Raw genomic sequence first — 20272 nt, 5'->3', positions numbered from 1 at the left:
TTAAATCACCTCGTGTCAAAAAAACCCTGGAATTCCTGCAATTGCACCAGCCTATCTTCCACATATTTATGAGATGGGTTTTCCTGGTCCTCTTACAAGGCAAGAGGATGCAAGTGCCAGTCTGCCTTGGACTTGTCACTAGTGAGAAGAGACCTGTCCCACTCTCACTGTAAGAACCTTTCAGGTACTGGAAGACAGCAATAAGGTCTCCCCTCAGCCTCCTCTTCCTCAGACTAAACAGCCCCAGCTCCCTCAGTCTCTCCTCGTAGGGCTGATTCTCCAAGCCCTTAACGAGCCTCGTTGCCCTTCTCTGGACCTGCTCCAGTACCTCCATGTCCTTCTTGTGCTGAGGTGCCCAAAACTGGACACAGTACTCGAGGTGAGGCCTCACCAATGCTGAGTACAGGGGCAGGATGACTTCCTTAGTCCTGCTCACCATTCCTGATACAAGCCAGGATGCCATTGGCCCTCTTGGCCACCTGGGCACACTGCTGGCTTATATTCAGCCGACTGTCCATCAGCACACCAAGGTCCCTTTCTGTCTGGGAGCTTTCCAGCCACACCTCCCCAAGCCTGTAGGGTTGCCTGGGGTTGTTATGACCAAAATGCAGGACCCGACACTTGGCCCTGTTGAAACTCATTCCGTTAACCTCGGCCCATCGATCAAATCTATCCAGCTCCCTCTGTAGTGCCCTTCTCCCCTCAGGCAGATCAACACTCCGTCCCAGCTTAGTGTCGTCTGCGAACTTACTGAGGGTGCACTCAATCCCCTCATCCAAATCATCAATGAAGATGCTAAAAGCCGATCCTGTACAAATCCTGACAGGACTCAGCCTTTCCCTTCAGGATTTGCCATCTTTCCATAAGCTGTCCAGCCTGTGCCTTTGCTGCCCTCCTCTGAACACAGCCCCAGCCGTACCCTATCTGAAAGAGCAGCCATTGCAAGGCAGCCACTGTGCCCAGAGAGCTCTGGGAAGGAGGCACAGGGAGCTTTTAGTGGAAAAAAAAAAAGAGTAAATCTCATTAAGGTTTTTAACATTTAATGGGCCGTCGAGATAATGAAGGAAGGCAATTCGGGGTAGCTTTATTGCAGTTATCATCACGTTTCCCTGAAGCACAGAGATAAAACACAGTGGATGGTGTCCATAAGGAGGTTGTTATGAGGCGGTGTGAGGAGGGCGGCTGAGGAGAGCGGCCTCAGAGGCGGATTACAACTCCCAAGATGCTCTGCGGCACGCCTGTCCCCCTACTGACGGAGAACTACACGTCCCAGCGTGCACCGCTCCAACCGCCGCTTTCTGATTGGCTGGCTGTCGGGATGGCGCGGATGGGAAGGGAGTGGTTTTTTCCCGTCTCTATGACAACGAGAGAGTAAACAAGATGGCGGCGGCCTGAGCCGAGGGCTGAGCTTGGATGCGGAACGCCGATAACGCAGCTTTCTCTGCCTCTCTGCTCCCATTTCATGGCTGGGATAGAAGAGAAGCAAGGAGAGGAGCTGCCTGTTCCTTCTCCTGACCTCCAGCACGACCGCGGGCTCTCCGAGGGGCCCAGCTTGCAGCACAGCCCCCCTTACCAAGAGGATGAAGAGGAGGAGAGCGATGATGATGAGCCTCAGGAGTTGCAGCCCACAGAGGTTCAGCTCAGAGCTTCCCCAGCTCTTTGGGAAGGGTTGTGCCTATAGGGACAGTGTCTTTTCCCTCCTCATCTCTCAGGGTAGTTGTTGGGGGTTAGGGGGGGAAATTGGGGCAAAAGGATGTGATTTTTGATTTCCCCAGCAAAAGAAAAGGATGCTTTGGTGCTTTCCTTTATTTGTTAAGGTCCCTTTCATCCCTACTGTATCCAGGAGGGTTCTGTATTGCCTCCTTCTCTCTCCTTCTATGAAGATTAAGACAAACTAAAATACGGATTAATTAATTAACCCAATGTATATGAATTAGCAAATGAAGCCCCTTTCTTGCACATACTCCCAGCCCTCAGGTTAAATAAGCTCCTGGACCCAGCTTCTTGGCTGGGCTTTCACATCCACTGCTACAGCAGTCATGAAAATATCTCTGCAGTCAACACTGCTATAACGTATAGGTGTAATAATTTAAATGATTGCCATTGGAAACGTTATTTATCCTTGTCTGTAGATAAGGGATCGTTGTGTGACTTCTCCCGTCTCATAGGAATTTCACAAGCCATTGGCTTATTTTCTCATTAAATCTACACAGTTGTTCATTAGTGCCATCTGTCAAGTAGCCTCTTTGGCAAAGAGTGTTCTCTGAAGAGCAGCAGTAGCTGCTCATGCTGAACAAATGTAAGGGGCCTCCAATAATGCATGTATTGGGGTACAACGCGGGGGTTATGTTAGTGCTGATTCGCTGAGATGTTAACATCCATAATCATTGCGAGTTTCATGGCTCAACACCTCTTCTTAATGCTGAGCCTGTAAATCAGAAGGTTAAAAAAAAATCTCAACAACAACAACAACAAAAGAAGTATTGGAGAGATTGACTGTGAACCTTTTTCAGTGCCTGGACTTAGTCTGTAACGTGTTTCTATTTATCAGTTTTGAAGGCTCTATTCATCACTCTTCCTAATGTGTAGTTAGGTGATGGAGCGCTTAAAGCCGCATTTGATTGAGGTCTTATATTAAGCTGTTCCCAGTTACTGCTCTTAGATTCTATAGACTGGAATTTTGTTTCATAAATCTCCCCTAAACCCATTCCTCTACTTTTCCCTCCTTCCTGGTGTTTTATAGGAGTGTTTGGAAGGAGTGTTGGATGAAGACACTGTGGCTGAGGGTCTCCACAAGCTGGGGCGCTCAGCGCCTGGTACTGAATACGTTTATCTTAATCTGTCACTTTCAGTAAGTATAAGTGAAGAGTATCATTGTAAAGTGCTTTTCTACTCAGAGGTTTCTTCTTGATCACAGAAAATAGTTGACCTGGTAAAATAATTTTAAGAAATAAAGTTTTCTCGACCCATCAATTTCCCATACATGGGACACTTCATAAAACACAACACAGCTACTGCTCACAACAGCCACATCAGTACTGTTCTTTTCACTTCGTTGCAGCAGTAGTAATGTTTTTCTGTGCTCCATATTCAGGCGTGGAAATGTATCTTCATTCTTTTATCAGCTAGAAATAAAAACAGAAGAACATACTAAACATCTAAGAAAGCTGCATTCAGTGTCTTCTGGACAGATGATTGCCTTAAATAGTTCTTGCTGTAGGCATCTCTTTATGGAGCTGCAGCTGTGTCATGGTTGTGTTCTAAAGTATTCTTATGATATCTTCTCCATTTGTGGCTGGTCTACTGGTCTAATATAGTCTGCTTTCTGCCGTTCTGTTCAGAGAGACCCAGCTGGAGGGACCTTGGAGGATGTCTTCAATGTCTTCTGATACTTCATGTCTCTTGAGAGAGAAAGGTGAGGCTACACAGTTAGTTATTAAAGTCTCTTTGCTCTATTTTTCCAGGGTCGTGAGTTGAGCGACATTAACATTCTCTCCAGATACATTCACCTACAGAAGTTGGAACTTTCATATAATAAAATTAATGGTATGTAATAAATACACTAGTAAATTCTTGGGTTGTGAAATCATTTAAGATAAGAAATGCAGCGTACCATGTAGGCTTAATATCACAAACCTTGGTCTACATTTTAATGGCATAACTATGCTGGCTCTACAGACTGAGGCAGTGGCTCAGTCTTCTCATGGATGATGTATGGACTGTTCAGACAGCTGTACCAGCATATGCTTATCAGTGGGAACATGGAGATTATTGTCCAGTTTATTATCCACAACTAAAATGCAAGCAAGCATGTCAGTACAAGATTAAGGTTGAGACTTTGCACATACAGATGTCACAGTGTCTAAAATTATGGCTGGTACAATTTTGCAAGCTTTGGTCTATCCTTCCTCAAGGTTTTCCATCGCTGACCAAAGAACAAATAGTACACTAGATTTAGAGAGATAACTAATGGAGACTGAAGTAAACCCTGTTGTCTTCTGCTCCTTTCCTCTGCCCTATCCCCCCCCAACTCATTTTTTAATTTAACATGAAAACAAATGAGCTGTAATAGCAGCCCATTACAGTATTGCTTTCAATTTCATTTCAGTTGAGGTGCTGAGTCGTGTCATAGCAGCACTTTGGTAAGGCAGCACTTTCTCTGTTTTACAGACAAACTGTTAGTAAAAGCCTGCATCTGAGCTGAGCATGGACTTCTTTGTAGCACTCATTATTTAGTTGTCAGTAAAGACTCAAATACTTTTCTCCAATAATTAATAAGTTAGGGCAGTAGGAGTCTCTCTATTACTTTAAAGGGAATTAGAATGCCAAACTATATTCTGGCTTACAGACAAATACATTTCCTAATGGAGATTTTATGTGGAATTCGAATATTTGTTCTTTGATGTTTAGTAATGATCTTTTTTTCTAGTACAAAGTGTTAATATATTTGATTTCTGCATTTCAAACACTGCTTTCTGAATGTGTAATCACAAGCCGATTTTCAGTTGCTATTGAACATAATTATCACATTCTGACATGATGACATCTGCATTTACCTGTGCATTCATGTAAAGCACTTGTGCATTTGTTTTGTTATTAGATCTTTCTTGTGTCAGTCAGATGCCTTATTTACTAGAACTGAATGCTTCCAACAATGAATTGACTACATATTTTGATTTTAAGCCACCAAAAAATCTCAAGGTAAGTTGCAAAAAGATACATTTTATATATGGGTGTTTTGTTTTAATAAACTTTAGGCATTGTATTTGAATGTGTGCAAACGCCAACTTTTGAGCTTTCCTTGTTCTTCTCTGGTTGACATTTGACATTTTAGTATATCTTCCAAACGTCTGGGTGTTTTACATTGTATGTTTCAGTCTTTTATTTTCTTCCACATTCTGAACCTCAGCATTCCATGGGGAGGTATATTTTTCATACATATGCATCATTGTAAACCCATTAATGATAACTTTGTTTGAAAAAAAGTCGTTTTGAATTCCTTCCTGTAAAAATGAGCCTTCCTGCTTAGGTCCCGGTATTAACATTGATGTTCTTCTAACTTCTGTATCATTGATCACAAGTTTAATATAACAGCCATTTAATTTCACAAGACATCTACAAGTGGTGAAAAAAAAACCTAATTTTGTCTTCTTTTCTCTTTAGGAAGTAGATTTTTCACACAATCAAATACCTAAAATGCAAGATTTGTCAGCATATCAATCACTAACTAAACTCTTGCTGGACTGTATCCTTTATGGAGATTTGAGTGGAAGAAATGTTGCTTGTTTGCTTTATGAACAACTTTTTTTTTCAAGTAGTTCTTTGTATTTTTTCCTTCATGTGATGCTTTTCTTTAGAAGGAAGCTTAAGTAATACTGTAAATGTGACATGTCATGCTGCCTTCATGTAGCAGAGCTAATAAATAACTCCACTGTTTTTTATATAAGGGTAGTTAATAGGAAATCAACCTGAAACACTAAGATCCTTTAAGTGGAAAAGTTGTGTGTTATTTAATCTTAGTCTTAGCTACTGAGGACCTATGGAGGTTCTATGGAGAGCAAGGCTGTTTAGTGCTAGTGAAAAGAATCTTTAAGTGAGAGGAAATCTCCTGGAGTATACAACTGTATACATGCACAGAGGCAGAGTATTCTGCTGCACAGAACCACAGAGTCACACAATGGCTTGTGTTGGAAGGGACCTTAAGGATCATGAAGCTCCAACCCCCTGCCACGGGCAGGGCCACCACACTCCACATTAATACCAGACTAGGCTGACCAGGGCCCCATCCAACCTGGCCTTGAACACCTCCAGGGACAGGGCATACATACACGCTACACTGTCACTGGTTTCTCTTTTGCATGACTAAAAACACCACTGTGGCAGAAATCAGATAAGTATGGAACTGCAGATAGAATTTCTTGATTGCTTACTTTTCTAAGGTTGTCCATAATGCTCTTTGTATAGATTATATATGCTTCTCTGAAAACTCTTCTGGAGCTTCACAGTGATGCGTAGCCTCGTGTACAATTGCTTCCTGAAGCCTTGTGACCCTTTCCTCTTTGCTTCATAAGTTGCATCTTGACGTTCTGCTCTCTGAAAAGGAGAAGTCAGCAGGCTGTTGCAGGCTTTTTTCCTCTCTGTCTCTTGTCCTTGAAGTAGCCCATTACCTAACACTATTAGTACAATGTCTTTTTAATGTAGGAACAGATAAAGCATTTGCAGGGTTTCCAGGTTACCTTATTCACACATTTTACAAGGTGTGCAGGTGACAAAATTCTTGTCAGAAAATGGCATTGAGATGCTATTCCTTTGCAATTCTAATTTTCTATCACCGTGCAGTATATATATATTCACTTACATACATATATATGTGTGCATGTGACAAAAATGAAAAGGGAAAAAGAACAGATATTTATATTATGGATCTGAATCAGTATTTCACCATTTGGTTGGAATGCTACAGCATGCTGTCTTCAGTTTCTTCATTTGCACTGATGCCAGTGTAGTAGAGATAAAAGCTGTTTCAATGTGCACGATCATAGTGGGACTCTCAGAAATAGAGGCAAATAAGGACAGAATTTAGAGCAGTAAAGTGACATTGTTCCTAACCCATGTCAAGCATTCCTCACGGAAGACATGGCAGACAAAACAAGCTGTTCTTTGTAATCGTAAATGAAAAAGGGAATAACAATAATAAATATCATGCGGTCGTGGAAATGTTTGGCATGCATTTCCTTCTTGACAGCAACTAAGCATTTCTTACCATATTTAAATGAATTCTAATGCAGATGGTAAGGTCATTGTAACTTTCTTTCTGACAGGTGCACCTAGAAGCACACCTGACAGGAGTATAAATGAGTTTTCAAGGAGGAAGCTGCCCAAACCGGAGAGGAGACAGCTTGGGTGATAATAGCTGACAAGGCATTCTAGTGGGCTGTTAGAAAACTGATTATATTAGTTCTTAGTGCTGAGCAATTTGCTGCCTCATATTGGTGCTTATGGCTTAAACCTGTTCGTCTCAAATCAGGCTGGTGCTTGTGTTTACTGGCAGTGAATGATTTGTTGATCTCCTTCATATTGACCTTAATTCTTTGCTCACTAACGCTTTTCCTCCTCAGTTGAAAGAGGAGCAGTCCCTTGCTGTATTTGCATCAATGAATATCTGTCAGCTATCAGTGCCGGCACACGGTTCTGGTTTCTTTCCTAAGTGTAGGAGACAGCCAACTGAGGTCTTTTGAAAAGAAAAATCTCTGCTTACCAGCTCATTTCTCCTCCTCTCCTTTCCTATCTCAGCCTGTGAGTGCAGAACTTAGAGGCAGAATATAATTAAGTCCTCATGTAAGATGGCAGCTAAGGAAAAAAAAAAAACACAACAGTGTAAGGTTATGGTTATTAAAGAGGATTATGTTGACACTGTCTAAGCTTACATTTCATTTAGATTTGCGATATCATTCGGATTTAGAAGAAAAAAAATCCAGATAACTTGTCCACTGCTTGATAAGAGTGAGAACTCATCTGTTTTAGCAGGCAGAGTTCGTTATCTTGAGTCAATTAAAGAATGTTTTCTTCTGAGGTTGCCTAAAGGTATTTCTCTGTGTCCTGCTTGTTCTGGCTATTTTGCTCGGTTATGTCACTTGTTTTTCACATCCATAGTTCCACATTGATACTTACCCACCAAAAAGAAGGGGAGGGTAAATTCAGTCCAGTCCAGCTCCCTGTACCACAAAATTCAACCCCAGTGAGTAATGTGGCCACCAGCGACTGACCACCAATTATTGCTATGATTTTTTGCATCCAGTTATTTTCCTTGAATTCCAAATCCTTTACTAAGTCAATAACATAGAGGAGATAAGAGGACTGGAGAAGTGTCATAGTCTGACTCATCTAAGTTTGTCACACAACAGACTCACTGCAATCAGTGGCCTTGCGAATTTACCTATCAGAATACTTGATCTGGTAAGAAAGTATTTCTTATTGTTGTGCTGTCAATCTTTATCAATATATTGAGAACTTAATAAAAGTGAAAGTAATTACATAACAAATTTTAAAAGGTGTGTAATACAGGGCTTTTTCCTTCCTTCCTTCCTTCCCTTCCTTCCTTCCTTCCTTCCTTCCTTCCTTCCTTCCTTCCTTCCTTCCTTCCTTCCTTCCTTCCTTCCTTCCTTCCTTCCTTCCTTCCTTCCTTCCTTCCTTCCTTCCTTCCTTCCTTCCTTCCTTCCTTCCTTCCTTCCTTCCTTCCTTCCTTCCTTCCTTCCTTCCTTCCTTCCTTCCTTCCTTCCTTCCTTCCTTCCTTCCTTCCTTCCTTCCTTCCTTCCTTCCTTCCTTCCTTCCTTCCTTCCTTCCTTCCTTCCTTCCTTCCTTCCCTCCTTCCCTCCTTCCCTCCTTCCCTCCTTCCCTCCTTCCCTCCTTCCCTCCTTCCCTCCTTCCCTCCTTCCTTCCAACATAAGGCATATTTTAGATTTTTAGTGGGATTTATCTCATGTGGAGAGAAATGGACACCTAAGCTACTGCATTAACCTCATCCTCAGTGGATGACATCTCCCTTAACGCAAGGTGCATCAGTCCTTGGAAGCATCTCTTGCTCTGTGTTGGTGATAAAGATTGCTGAGGATTAACTAACCCATTGTAGACCTTTATCAGTCAATGCCTACACTTGTTTGAGTGCATCTGGCCCCTTTTCTAGTCTTGGAAAGGTATTTATCTCAGTATTCCTCAGTTCCACATTAGAAAAATGTTAACACCAAGCATTTCTTCTAAATTATATCAAGATGCCTAGTAGGGAGGGCTATCACTATAGAGGTTGCAAAGTACAAGCAAAAACTACTTTTAATGCAATTGCCATAAAAATACAAGTCTACATCTTAATAGGTTTTACTTTCTAGTAGTATTTTAAAATAGTAATTTAAATCTGGGTATGAAAAAGCTATACATAGAAATATGTTCATATCTGCTACATTAGTGTTAAGCACCTACATAAATATTTTAGGTAAAGCGAATGAATCCTTTATTCAAGGAATTCTTTTTCAATCCTTTTACAGTTTTAAAGATTTTTTAATGTGTGTGCTGTAGTAATTGGTGTAGAAGAGCAGAAGGTCTGTGCCCATCACTGCCTGATTGTCCCTTATACTTTTTGCTGCTGTGGTACAAGCATTCACATTCCTAAGTGGGCAGTTGTATATTTTGAATAATACATTCAAAAATCATTCAGCAGCATATTTTTAATGGACTTTCTATTTCTTTCTAATGCCTTCAGTGGCAATAATACTATTTTTTCACCTTATTTTTAGTGGATAAGATTGGCAAAACCTTGTCTAGAAGTTTTGGAATGAACTATAAGAATATGAAAATCTGAGCTGACGGGAAAATCTTTTCTCTAAATAACTCTTTTCTCTACTAACTTGCTTAGCCTTTGTGAACCTTGATTTCCTCATCTGTTAAAAGGCCTAATAACAATTCTGTTAGTAATGGTTATCTGCTCTGTAAAATGCTTTGGAGATCGTGTTAACAGCTAAGGCTTATTAATATGAACACGTTCTTCAGTTTGGGTTCTTACATGCTGATACGATTATTTATCCAACTGCTTGTCTTTTTTAATTAGCAAAGTAGATAGTCATGTGAAAATTATGTAAATAGACAGATTTTAGCATAGCATTTTCTTTTACTAATTAGAATGAGATGCAGTTCCTCTTTTACCATGGGCAGTCATCCCCCTCTCTTCTCATTGATTCAGATTCCCTTTCTTTTTTCCCTAGAGCTTTCAGGTTGAAAGAGTAGTAAAGGTCTGAAGTTTGGAAGAAAGACTTCAGAAACTAAATACTGCCTAACTATTGCAAAAAAAGCCTCTGTTCTGCTTGAGCTTGCAAAAAATAACAAGTGCAACTCTAATGAACTGGACTCTTAGGAATTTTATGCTTAGCAAGAAAGGACCTCTACACAAATGTCTTTTGTTCACAGAATTTTGTGTGTACCTCTTGCATAGCATTTTGCGACTAGAACTCCGAGCTCTATCTTATTAAGGAGGTCTAACAACATACAGGAAGAGAGAGCCTCCATGCTATTAATAACCTAATTAAAGATTTAAAAGTCAGAAAAAATGTCAAGGACAGACAACTGGATTAACATTAGAGTCATCTGGCTTATTTATTTCAACAGTTCCTAAATATTTATAAATAGAGTATGAGGCTTCTAAGGTTTCAGTACAAGGTGATGCTGATGGAAAAATATAACTTGCAAGGTTATATGGAGAGAATCATATTGAGAGGCCATCTGGGTACATGTAGCCACTGAGACAAAGATGAGTGGAGAATCGTGCATCTTGTATCTGTTTAGAGTTAATAGCAGGAATGGGTATACGATTTGTGAGGCCCTGAGAAGTGAAGCCATCTGGTGTCCCGTGACTAATATAGTCGTTCTATCTTGTATCTTGTTTGGAAGCAATGTAAAACAATGGTAATTGCTTGAGTTCTCAAATGCTTGGGTCATTTCCTGTCCAGGTGAACTTACAGGAGAGGTAGTTTAGGGTTTTTTTTGGAACATTTCTCTGCATGCTGTCACTGGCAGCAAATAGTCTGTCTTCACTTTGTACATATTAATGAACTTGTGTACCCTAAAGATATTTTATAGATTACCTGTAGCCCAAAGAAGACGGTACTGTTTTGTTCTACCTTAATATTTTCATTATTTATTCTTTAATCGTAAAGTTAAATATACATTATAATTTAGAGGGAAATTGTATGTATATATATATGTGCTCTATATTTTTATGTATATATTTTCTAAATTTTGAGTTTGATAATGGCGAGAGTATTCTCTAGGCAGTGTTATCTCAAAAAGAATGCTGGAGCTCCTTTTAGACTGTTATTGTCTCTCGCTGTTATTCAAGGTGAGCAGAAGATAAGTTAAATAGAAGGTAGTTTTTGTTTTTTTTTCCTTGAGGAGTATGGAAAGCTGCAGTGTGTCATCTCACGATGAAACCAATGCATAAAAGGCCTGTTTGTAATGGAATTCTCAATAACAAAGTGGACGCTGTTCTTCCTCAGAAATGTTGTTTCCCATCTGTAGAACTTTTGTCAGACTTTATATGTTTTCTTGTATTCTTAGAGCTCTAACCTGCTTGAGAAGATAACCGGGTTGGATAGCTTGAAAACTCTATGGAAGCTGGACCTTTCTAGCAATAGAATAACTAGTCTAAAAGGCTTGGAGGGACATGATCTACTAGAGGTGATCAATCTAGAGGATAACAAGGTAACATATTTAATATTGATCTCAACTTTTTCTGAGAATGCATCCTTTTTTGTTTCTCTTTAAGTCTAATCCCTTGAAACCTGAAACAATCTTACAATACTGTAAGAAGGAAATATTAGAAAAGATGCCAAATCCTTTGGTGTTTTGCTCCAGTATTATTTCACATGTTGATTAGCAGTATATTCCTAAGGCTTTATTTGACATCTCTAGGTTTATCGTTATGTAAGGATCACTTCTGTCTTATTTAGTGCTCATGTACATAAAGAACTAATAGAATTCCCTTGAGTAGATATGATAGAGGTGAACACTGGTGGTTTTCTTTCAGCTTGATTTTTCCTGAGGATCTTTACTTACATCACAGCGTTTCTACTGTCAGGAGGGTTTGCTAATATCTCTCAGCCCAATTTTATGACCACAGATTCTTCTGAGCTCTCAAGTGGAAAGTTTCTGTAAGGCAGAACTGCATGTACTCTGTTATAAATTGTGTTTTGTTCTGCAGCAGGATTTTCACAGGGAGTACAGTGATACAATCCAACTCATTTGTATTTGAATTTTGAAACCCGAGCTGCGTATACCTAATCTTTTTGATATTGAGTTCCCAGAGTCTCTAACTGAAAAGACTGTCAATTCATGAATCATTTTGACATCAAAGATAGATCTGCGTGTGAAAAAAAAGAAATGAAGGAGGAAATGAGAAATAACAATATAAACCAGGAACTGAACTTTTCCTGTAATTTTTCCCCACACAAGAAACATTTATAAGAGGAGTACAATACTCTATGAATTCTTTTTCTCACAGTGTGTTCAAGTTGACATTTCAAGGTACATCAGTGTGTGAAATTACACAAGACAGGAAACTATCTAATGGTGTAGTTGTTATTAGTATTAATAACACCACTTGCATTGCTTCATATAGATTCCACTGTTCTTCATGACACGTAGAAGCTATTAATTCTGCCTCATCAAAATCTACCTCTGTTAATGATGTTGTTGAAGCTGTTTAATGAGTCACCATTTTTGAACATTTCCTTCTGCAGAATAATTTAAAGAGAATATTGGCACAATTGCTATAGCCTCAAGTTTTATCTGTCTAAAAAGCTGCATTAAGGGTTCTCACTGGAACTCATTGTTCCAAGGTAAAGTTAGATTGGTCTACCCGCATCTGTTGTGGGAGTAGAATGCCAGCTGCTTGGTGTCTCTGGAGAGCTGGGTGGACATGATATTCTGCAGATCTGTGGGGCCAGTCAGCAGACATAGGACAGAACATTCAGTGTTTTATTTCTGTTCTGCCTCCACAAGGTGGAACTGTCCCACTGGAAGTGTTCCACATGCTGTCGTTCAGGCCAATGAGGACAGTAGATTTATCTGTAGAATGTAGCTATCTTGTATATCATAGAATCATAGAATGGCCTGGGTTATAAAGGACCATAATGATCATCTAGTTCAACCCCCCTGCTTTGTGCAGGGTCGCCAACCACCAGACCAGGCTGCCCAGAGCCTGGCTTTGAATGCCTCACCCTTGCAAACAGTCATACCCCTCCTGTTTATACTCTCCTTTCAAATACTGGAAGGCTTCAATGAGTTCACCTGGGAGCCTTCTTTTCTCCAAGCTGAACAAGCCCAGTTCCATCAATCTTTCTTCACAGGAGAGATGCTCCAGCCCTCTGATCATCTTTGTGTCCCTCCTCTGGGCCATTCCAAGAGCTCCATGACTTTCTTCTGCTGGGGGTCCCATATATAACCCATATTTAACACGTATATATAACCCGTATATATTTAGGGGTTTTCAGTTATGGACTGTTGGTTTTCAATGACTTATCTGGGAAATCCATTCAAATGACAACCTAGTCAAAATTGTTCTGCAATGGGCTTGTTAACTCAGAAGGAATATTGAATATGGTGGTTGAGATTTATATGTTTAGAAGCCTCCCGTAAGCTAACTAAAAACTGGGGATGGTTCAGTCTTCCAGCATTTGAAGGAAAATTAGTATCTTTAGAATTCCATTTATCCCAGCATGTGTTGGTTATGTCTTCTGAAACTGTCTTTTTCCACCGATTAAAGTGAAATTGTTAAGTGGCTGATCTGGGCCAATAAATTTACAGATGGCTAAAATGAGTCAGTAGGAATTCCTTTTTACCCACTTTGTTTTAACTGATTGCCTTACAACTGTTCACTGGGTACCACTGTCTTGACTTCACTTTGGGCACAAAAGCTTTGGTCAGTCCCACTAACTTCTAAAGCTTAATGGATATAGCTGAGTGCAGCCAACCAAGGTTTTCTTTGTGGATAGATGAGATGTTAAGTGGGATGCATTACCCTCTGGACATAGAGGAAAGAATAAGTATGCCGATGCTTTTCAGTTAAGTGCTGCAAGTTAGATAAGGTGAACTTGAGCTCCAGTGAAAAGAAAATCTCCTTAGAAGGAATTATTTTCTCTAGTCACGAAGCACAAATATAACTGCAGAATTGCCTCACTTAAGCACATCAGCCATATAAAAGTTAAACGTGTTATGGCTTGACGTATGAAAGAATGGGGAAAATGCAGGTGGTTCAAAATTACTCTGTTATATTGCTTCTCCAGCTAATATCCAAGTTGTCTGCCTTTTGTGGCTGAAAATGCCTTATTGAATGCAGTTAACATGTATACCCAGTTTGTGAGTACAACCACTTATCTTGATTTCCAGATTTTAGGAACAGGAATTTAAAACTTCTTTTCTTTTTCCCATAGTTATCACTGACTCTGTTGCCACTAATTTATGTTCTGTTTTTGTTGCTAATTAGATCGCTGAGCTGAGTGAACTTGAATATATTAAAGATCTGCCACTCCTCAGGACTTTATGTCTTTTAAAAAATCCAGTGCAGGTAAGAAGAAAGTAAAAATGAAGGCAAAAATATGAACCTAGAGATGCTGTTTTGTGTCACACTAGATTCCATTTAGATTCTTCTTCTGTCTCTGGGAGTGACCGGGTCATCTCAGGGAATGAGGATAAGAAACGAAGTAGTGATGAGTGGTTGTTCTGCCAGCATATTTACCCATCTTTCTTTGGGAACTTCCTTAGCCAAACCTATATATAAATCATGTTTCACATCCACACAGTAAATCCATGAATTTGATCAATTCCATTTGTTAATACTTTTGTATTCATAGTATACAATGGTTTTTTTTGGTGAGGGTGAAGGAGTGGGGGTGGAAGATCCCACTTCTGTTTGCATGAGAAAAGCTCAAAGGAACCTAATAGTATCCCATTTCAAATAATGTGTCTCTGGGATCTCTATCATCTTTTCATCTTTTGGATTTACTCAGTTCTCTTTTATGGCTCCCTTAATATTCCTCAACTAATGAATTAAACATCTGTTTTGCCCAGGTTTTCAAGAAATGTGTAGATGTGGCACTGAGGGACATGGTTTAGTGGGCATGGGGATAATATGTGGACAATTGGACTAGATGATCTGAGAAGTCTTTTTCAACCTTAATGATTTTGTGATTCACAAAATGTCAGATATACTGACTTTGTGTTTGTAACTTGTCCTGAGTAAATCCAAGATGACTCTCTCCTGACTTTTGTGACTTCTAGATTGTTTGAACTGGTGCTGAATTGACCTTGGTTGGCCTCCAGTTGCTCACCAGACCACTCCCTCACTTCCCCTCCGCAGCAAGAGGGGTAGAAAATAAGATAAAAAGAATAAGATGAGTCAAGATAAGGACACAGAGATAACTCACCAATTATGATCACAGGCAAAACAGACTTGGGGAAGATTAATTTATTACCAATTAAAAGTAGAGTAGGATAATTAAGCAAACAAACGAACAAACAAACAAACAAAGACTGAAAACACATCCTCTATATCTTCTTACACAGGTCATATTTGCTTTGTCTCTTCTTTTAGAATAGGCTGTCCCAGGCCCCCTCCATGTACTGAAAGCCTTTCTCTGTTTATATGACCTTCTCTTAAGTACAATCTGATCCTGTTCCTTTAAATTACCATTTTAATAGATGACAACAGTCATCTTAAGACAGCCATTTGAGTTTTGGTTATTAGTGTCAACTTTTTATTTGATTTTTATTTATTATTTTTTATTGTCCCAGTCTTAAACTCATCATTGTTAAGTGCTTATATAATGCAAGTTCTCTTCTAAAGTTCCTACAGTCCTGCTTGGGTTGGAAATATTAGACATTGATGATTATGTAGTCCTGGAATAGATAATGCTTTTGATTCTCCAGCAGTCTTTTTATATCACATTGTATTAAAACCAATTTAATTTCAGTTGATAGATATTAAATATTAGATTGATGAATCTAGGTACTTTTTCCTTCAGGAACAAACAGATTACTGGCTCTATGTGATTTTCATGTTGCAACAACTAACAGAACTGGATCTCAAGAAGATTTCAGTGGAAGAAAAGGTATTTAAGTGTATCATTCTGATTTTTTTTCTAAGTAAAGAATGCAAATACAAAAGAAGAAAAAAAAAAGCCTGAATAATTGTGCGTGCAAATATAGGTTTGTTGTTATTTGAGCGTGATGGTTCTCCCATATTTCAGACTACAACATAGATAGACTACAAATTCAGAGACTTTTGCTTCTAAATCCAGACGTGTATTCACATACAGGAGCACTTGCATGTAAGTGAAAATGCAAAACTTAGCTAAAAGTTTTGTTTTCTGGAGGAACAGAGTCATAGAATCATAAAATGGCTTGGGTTGGAAGGGACCCCAAAGATCACCAAGTTTCAACCCCCACCACCACAGGCAGAGCCACCAACTTCCACATTTTATACCAGACCAGGCTGCCCAGGACCCCATCCAACCTGGCCTTGAGCACCTCCAGGGCTGGGGCATCCACAGCCTCTCTGGGCAAAGTATTTACTTAGCAGCTGGGGTTGCTGACATAGTGAATCTGATTAGGCAACAATGCTCATAACACTATGTGGCAACCACTGTGCTACTTCTGAAATGCCGTTACATTCTTTTTTAATGTTGTATATTGCAAGATGAATTCTGTATATTATGATGATGCTTGTTGCCAGGTCTACTCAATACAGCTTTCTCTGTATAATCTTCTTCCCTCTGATAATTCCTCAGACTACTTACAGTAACTTCTTGAAGGGAGGTTGTGATGAGGAGGGGCTTGGCCTCTTCTCCCAGACAACAAACAGGACCCGAGGAAATGGCCACAAGTTGTTTCAGATGCAGTTTAGACTGGACATAAGAAGGAACTTTGAGTTTCTCTCAGAGAGTGGTCAGGCACTGGAATGGCTGCCCAGGGAGGTGGTAGAGTCACCATCCCTGGCAGTGTTCAAAAAGCATCTGGATAGGGAGGTAGGAGATATGGTTTAGTGGTTTTCTGTAGCTATGGTAAAGGGAGGATGGTTGGACTAGATGATCTCATAGGTCCCTTCCAGCCTTGCGATTCTATGATTCTATGGTGATATAAACCTTTTCTTCTAGTGCTGTTATAGCTAGAACCGTTAGGGTTAACAGTTGTATATTGGTGTTGGATTTAAGGGAAGCATCCTTAAAAAATAAATGTATAAAAGATCCTTGCAGGAAATTTGTCACTCCTAACTTCAGCTGCATAAACACCAGGGATCAAGGCACTTGTTTACTGCCAGCCTCTTGCTATCATGAATGCGAATAGATGATACCAAAGATGTTGATCTCTATTCTTTGTCTTATGTGAAAATCTGCTTTCCTTCTACACATGTATATTCAAGAAATCTTTCTTTCTCTGTGGACTATAAAATTAAGCCTAGATGACTGACTGAGACTAGCGCACAACTTTTGTGTGGTTGAAGTTACTTCTAAAATCCTTTCCTCAGGTTATTGTCAAGCATTAATAACAACAACAAAAGAAGTAAATACAGCCCATTAGAGGTCAATACCCTCAAAAGAATTTTGACACAATAAATAGGGAGAATCTTTGTAGTTTCAGTGCTCTTCCTCGCAGAAAAGGCAGAAATGCTTTGTCAGGAGAAAACTGCTGTTTGCTTACTTTGTTAATACTCATTCTGTTCCTTCTCTAACAAATAAGTGAATGGCTTCAGTCTCTGAGGATTTTAATTTGGCATCTTCCACTAGCACTGAAAGGATGCAAATTAATGGATAATTAAAACCTAAGCAGAATTACTTTGTGTCTTATGTAGCATCCTGTTTTCTCTCCAGTAAAAGGTTGAATATATTAATGATGGTGACCTACTTCTGGCAACCTTCCATCCATCTATCAGACTGTATTTAAATCTCCCAAAAAGATTTATGTAGCAGAGTGCTTATAGACAAGCCAAACGCAAAGGCTGACCCTCACAAATATGAAGCCTTCATTATTCATAGTGATCTTAGAAGTGTATTGCAGTTGGGAACAATTACATCACTGCCCTTCTTCTTTCTTTTCTACCTAAACTCTGGAGACAGGTTGATGCTGTGAATCAATATGACCCTCCTCCAGAAGTTGTTGCTGCTAAAGATCATATGACTCAGCTTATGTATAGCATGCTGCAGCCCCAGAGAATCTTTGACAGGTAAGCTTACCTCCACTTCACATCCGCTCCTGAGGGTGGCACTCAAGTAAAGCAGAATATGTTGGCATACTTAGAGGGGCATTTTTCTGTCCCTCTCCCACTTTTAAATTAATCTAATGAAGAGGACATGTTCCATCATATTCCGTTAGCGGTCCGCAAATTAGGCAGATCTTGTTTGGTTGAAATGGATTATGAAATGAAGTTAGTCATTCACCTCTGAAGTCTGAGACAGATTGTCCACAACTCCGTTGCTTTTAAACAATCTGTTGAAACAGATGGCCATTTGCACCATAAATGAGAGATGGAAAATTTCTATTTCTAAAAGTCGATTTGAAAGTCTCTAGAGGGAGAAGAGAGCTGTAAAACATTTCTTCCTGTTTTCTGCTTATTCCTCTTCACACTACTGGCATACCAGCCTGAGCAAAATGGCTTTATTTTGTGGCTTTGGGGTATGTTTTTTTATTCATAAGGCAAAATTTTCAAGTTTGTACTTGAGGAAGTCCAACTACTTCTGCCCGTGGGAGGAGATGATGCTGACTGCCATTTAAAGAACAGAAGGGAGAAGCAAATCAATGTTCTTTTTCTGACATTACCATTGTCGTGCCAGGTGACTTCACTCCGTCTTATTTCTCATTTAGAAAATGGAAATCAGCGTACTTTGCTGCTCTGTAGATGAATGATGATAGTTGCTTGATAAGTCTGGAAAGTGCTTTGACGTATGCTGATGGAAGATACAATGACATATAAGTGGTTTGTTATTTTATCAGCTACAGTGGGTGTTGAAATCAGCTTGTGCCCAGCATCCTGTCTTAGCACCATTATGGGCATCTTAATTCATAACTAAGTAATGTGATTCAAGATCCATGATTCAGTGACTCGATTTACATTTTTAGAATGTCTGTGTTGCAAAGCTGGTTTTATTTCTTGGCTTGATGTTGACAGATAGGAACTATCCCTGTGGTGATGATAGCTCTGAGAATATTAAAAAAACAAAACAAAAGAAAAACTAAGCAACCAAACAAAGAGTAGTTTTACCTAAGGGCATGGATTTCTTCCAATGCAGACATAGGCCTTATTTAAATATTTGTTTATTGGATTGTGCCTGTGTATCTTCATGGCTAGAAAGGAACAACTCTGTCTTCTGTCAGAGGCACTGTGTACACAAACATATAAATAAGCAAAGCAATATTTATGGTACTGACCAAAATTGTTAATGATGCTTCAAGTGTTTGCCTATGCTCAGCTGGAAAACACACAACACAGTCATTAATGAAATCTTCCTAATGATGATACGTTGCTGTCTTCCACGCTATAAACTGCTTACTGGAACGAGATTGGTGTAGTTCATTTGCATCTATCTTGTTAGATGAGTTTATAATTAATTCTGTTTTTAGTAATATTTCTATTAAAAATAAAGCCTGAAATCAAAGGAAAAGGTTATACTGTTACTTACTCCAGTCAGAAAATATTAGCATAAGTTACTTATGCCATTCCCTCTCTGTGTGTGCCTCCTGATGCTATCTTTAATTACATAGTAACAGACCACTGAACAATATTATGTATATTTTTTCCCTGACTCTAAATGCATGTGACATTTAAAAAGGTGGCTTGACATAGTTATAACTGCTATGGGGGGAGTGGAAATTTAATAACAGAGGGCTCTTCAGTCTATTGGGCAAGCACATGATGAGACTTACTATCTGGCTTTTGAGGATAAATTTATTCAGAGAAAAAAAGAGGGCAGGATTATTTTTAACAATGAATCTAATTAACCATTGGAACAATTTACCATGGGTACCAAGAAATCTCCACAACTGGAACGTTTTAATTAAAATATGCTCTGACAGAACCCTCAGCGTCAGGCTTGCAACAAGAACTGACTTGGGGAAATCCTGGAGCCAGTATGATGAAGGGGATCTGGCTAGATGATCGTGAGTCCCTTCTGGCCTTGAAATCTATTAATCATTCACAGCAGTGTATTGCTCTACTCACTAAAGAAAGTTGAAAGGTTAACATTAAATAAACCAAGGACTCCTTACCAGATTCTGCTTTTACATTCTAGCAAAACCAAAACTTCTGAGAATCAGTAAATGGTGATGTAATGAGAGATAGCACTATGGAAATGCTCTCCATTTTCTTCTTCTTCAAGGAATATGAAGATATGTTCCACTGTTCTAGCAATGGGAATTTATTTAAAGAGAATGAGAATCCCAAGTAAATAAGCACTGAGCACCCTGATCTTGCTGTAGATGTCCCTGTTGCTTGCAGGGAAGTGAAGCTAGATGACCTTTAAAGATCCCTTCCAACACAAAATTATTCTGTGATCCTGCTAATAAGCTTATTGTGTTAATGTTGTCTAATTTTTGTAAATGTCACGGTACATTTAAAAACAAAAGCAAAACAACCTTAGGTCTCTAAATGATTCTGCTGCTCTCTTGCTTGAAAATAGTCCAGTAAATGAAGCACTGGACCAGGGTCTTGCTTCATTTTACAGTTTAGTAACCCCACATA

General features: G+C 39.3%; 1 protein-coding gene across 3 annotated transcripts in view; it reads left to right on the top strand.

The window, feature by feature from the left end:
• The first annotated feature begins 1357 nt into the window (after nucleotides 1–1357).
• LRGUK (leucine rich repeats and guanylate kinase domain containing) overlaps nucleotides 1358–20272 on the top strand; it is a 46191-nt gene continuing 27276 nt past the window's right edge. For all 3 annotated transcript variants that reach the window (XR_011904071.1, XM_072340434.1, XM_072340443.1), the window contains exons 1-10: nucleotides 1358–1633; nucleotides 2744–2851; nucleotides 3465–3546; nucleotides 4601–4701; nucleotides 5164–5245; nucleotides 7832–7956; nucleotides 11101–11244; nucleotides 14027–14107; nucleotides 15564–15650; nucleotides 17655–17761. Coding sequence is in view for 2 of the 3 variants with exons in the window: in XM_072340434.1 (XP_072196535.1) it covers nucleotides 1463–1633; nucleotides 2744–2851; nucleotides 3465–3546; nucleotides 4601–4701; nucleotides 5164–5245; nucleotides 7832–7956; nucleotides 11101–11244; nucleotides 14027–14107; nucleotides 15564–15650; nucleotides 17655–17761 (1088 nt within the window). In the remaining variant the exon portion in view is untranslated. The remainder of the gene's footprint in view (nucleotides 1634–2743; nucleotides 2852–3464; nucleotides 3547–4600; nucleotides 4702–5163; nucleotides 5246–7831; nucleotides 7957–11100; nucleotides 11245–14026; nucleotides 14108–15563; nucleotides 15651–17654; nucleotides 17762–20272) is intronic.

The sequence above is a fragment of the Excalfactoria chinensis genome, chromosome 1 (assembly GCF_039878825.1).
Source record: "Excalfactoria chinensis isolate bCotChi1 chromosome 1, bCotChi1.hap2, whole genome shotgun sequence".
NCBI lineage: Eukaryota > Metazoa > Chordata > Aves > Galliformes > Phasianidae > Excalfactoria > Excalfactoria chinensis.
The sequence above is the reverse complement of the archived record's forward strand: the minus strand, read 5'-3'. Positions and strand labels throughout refer to the sequence as shown.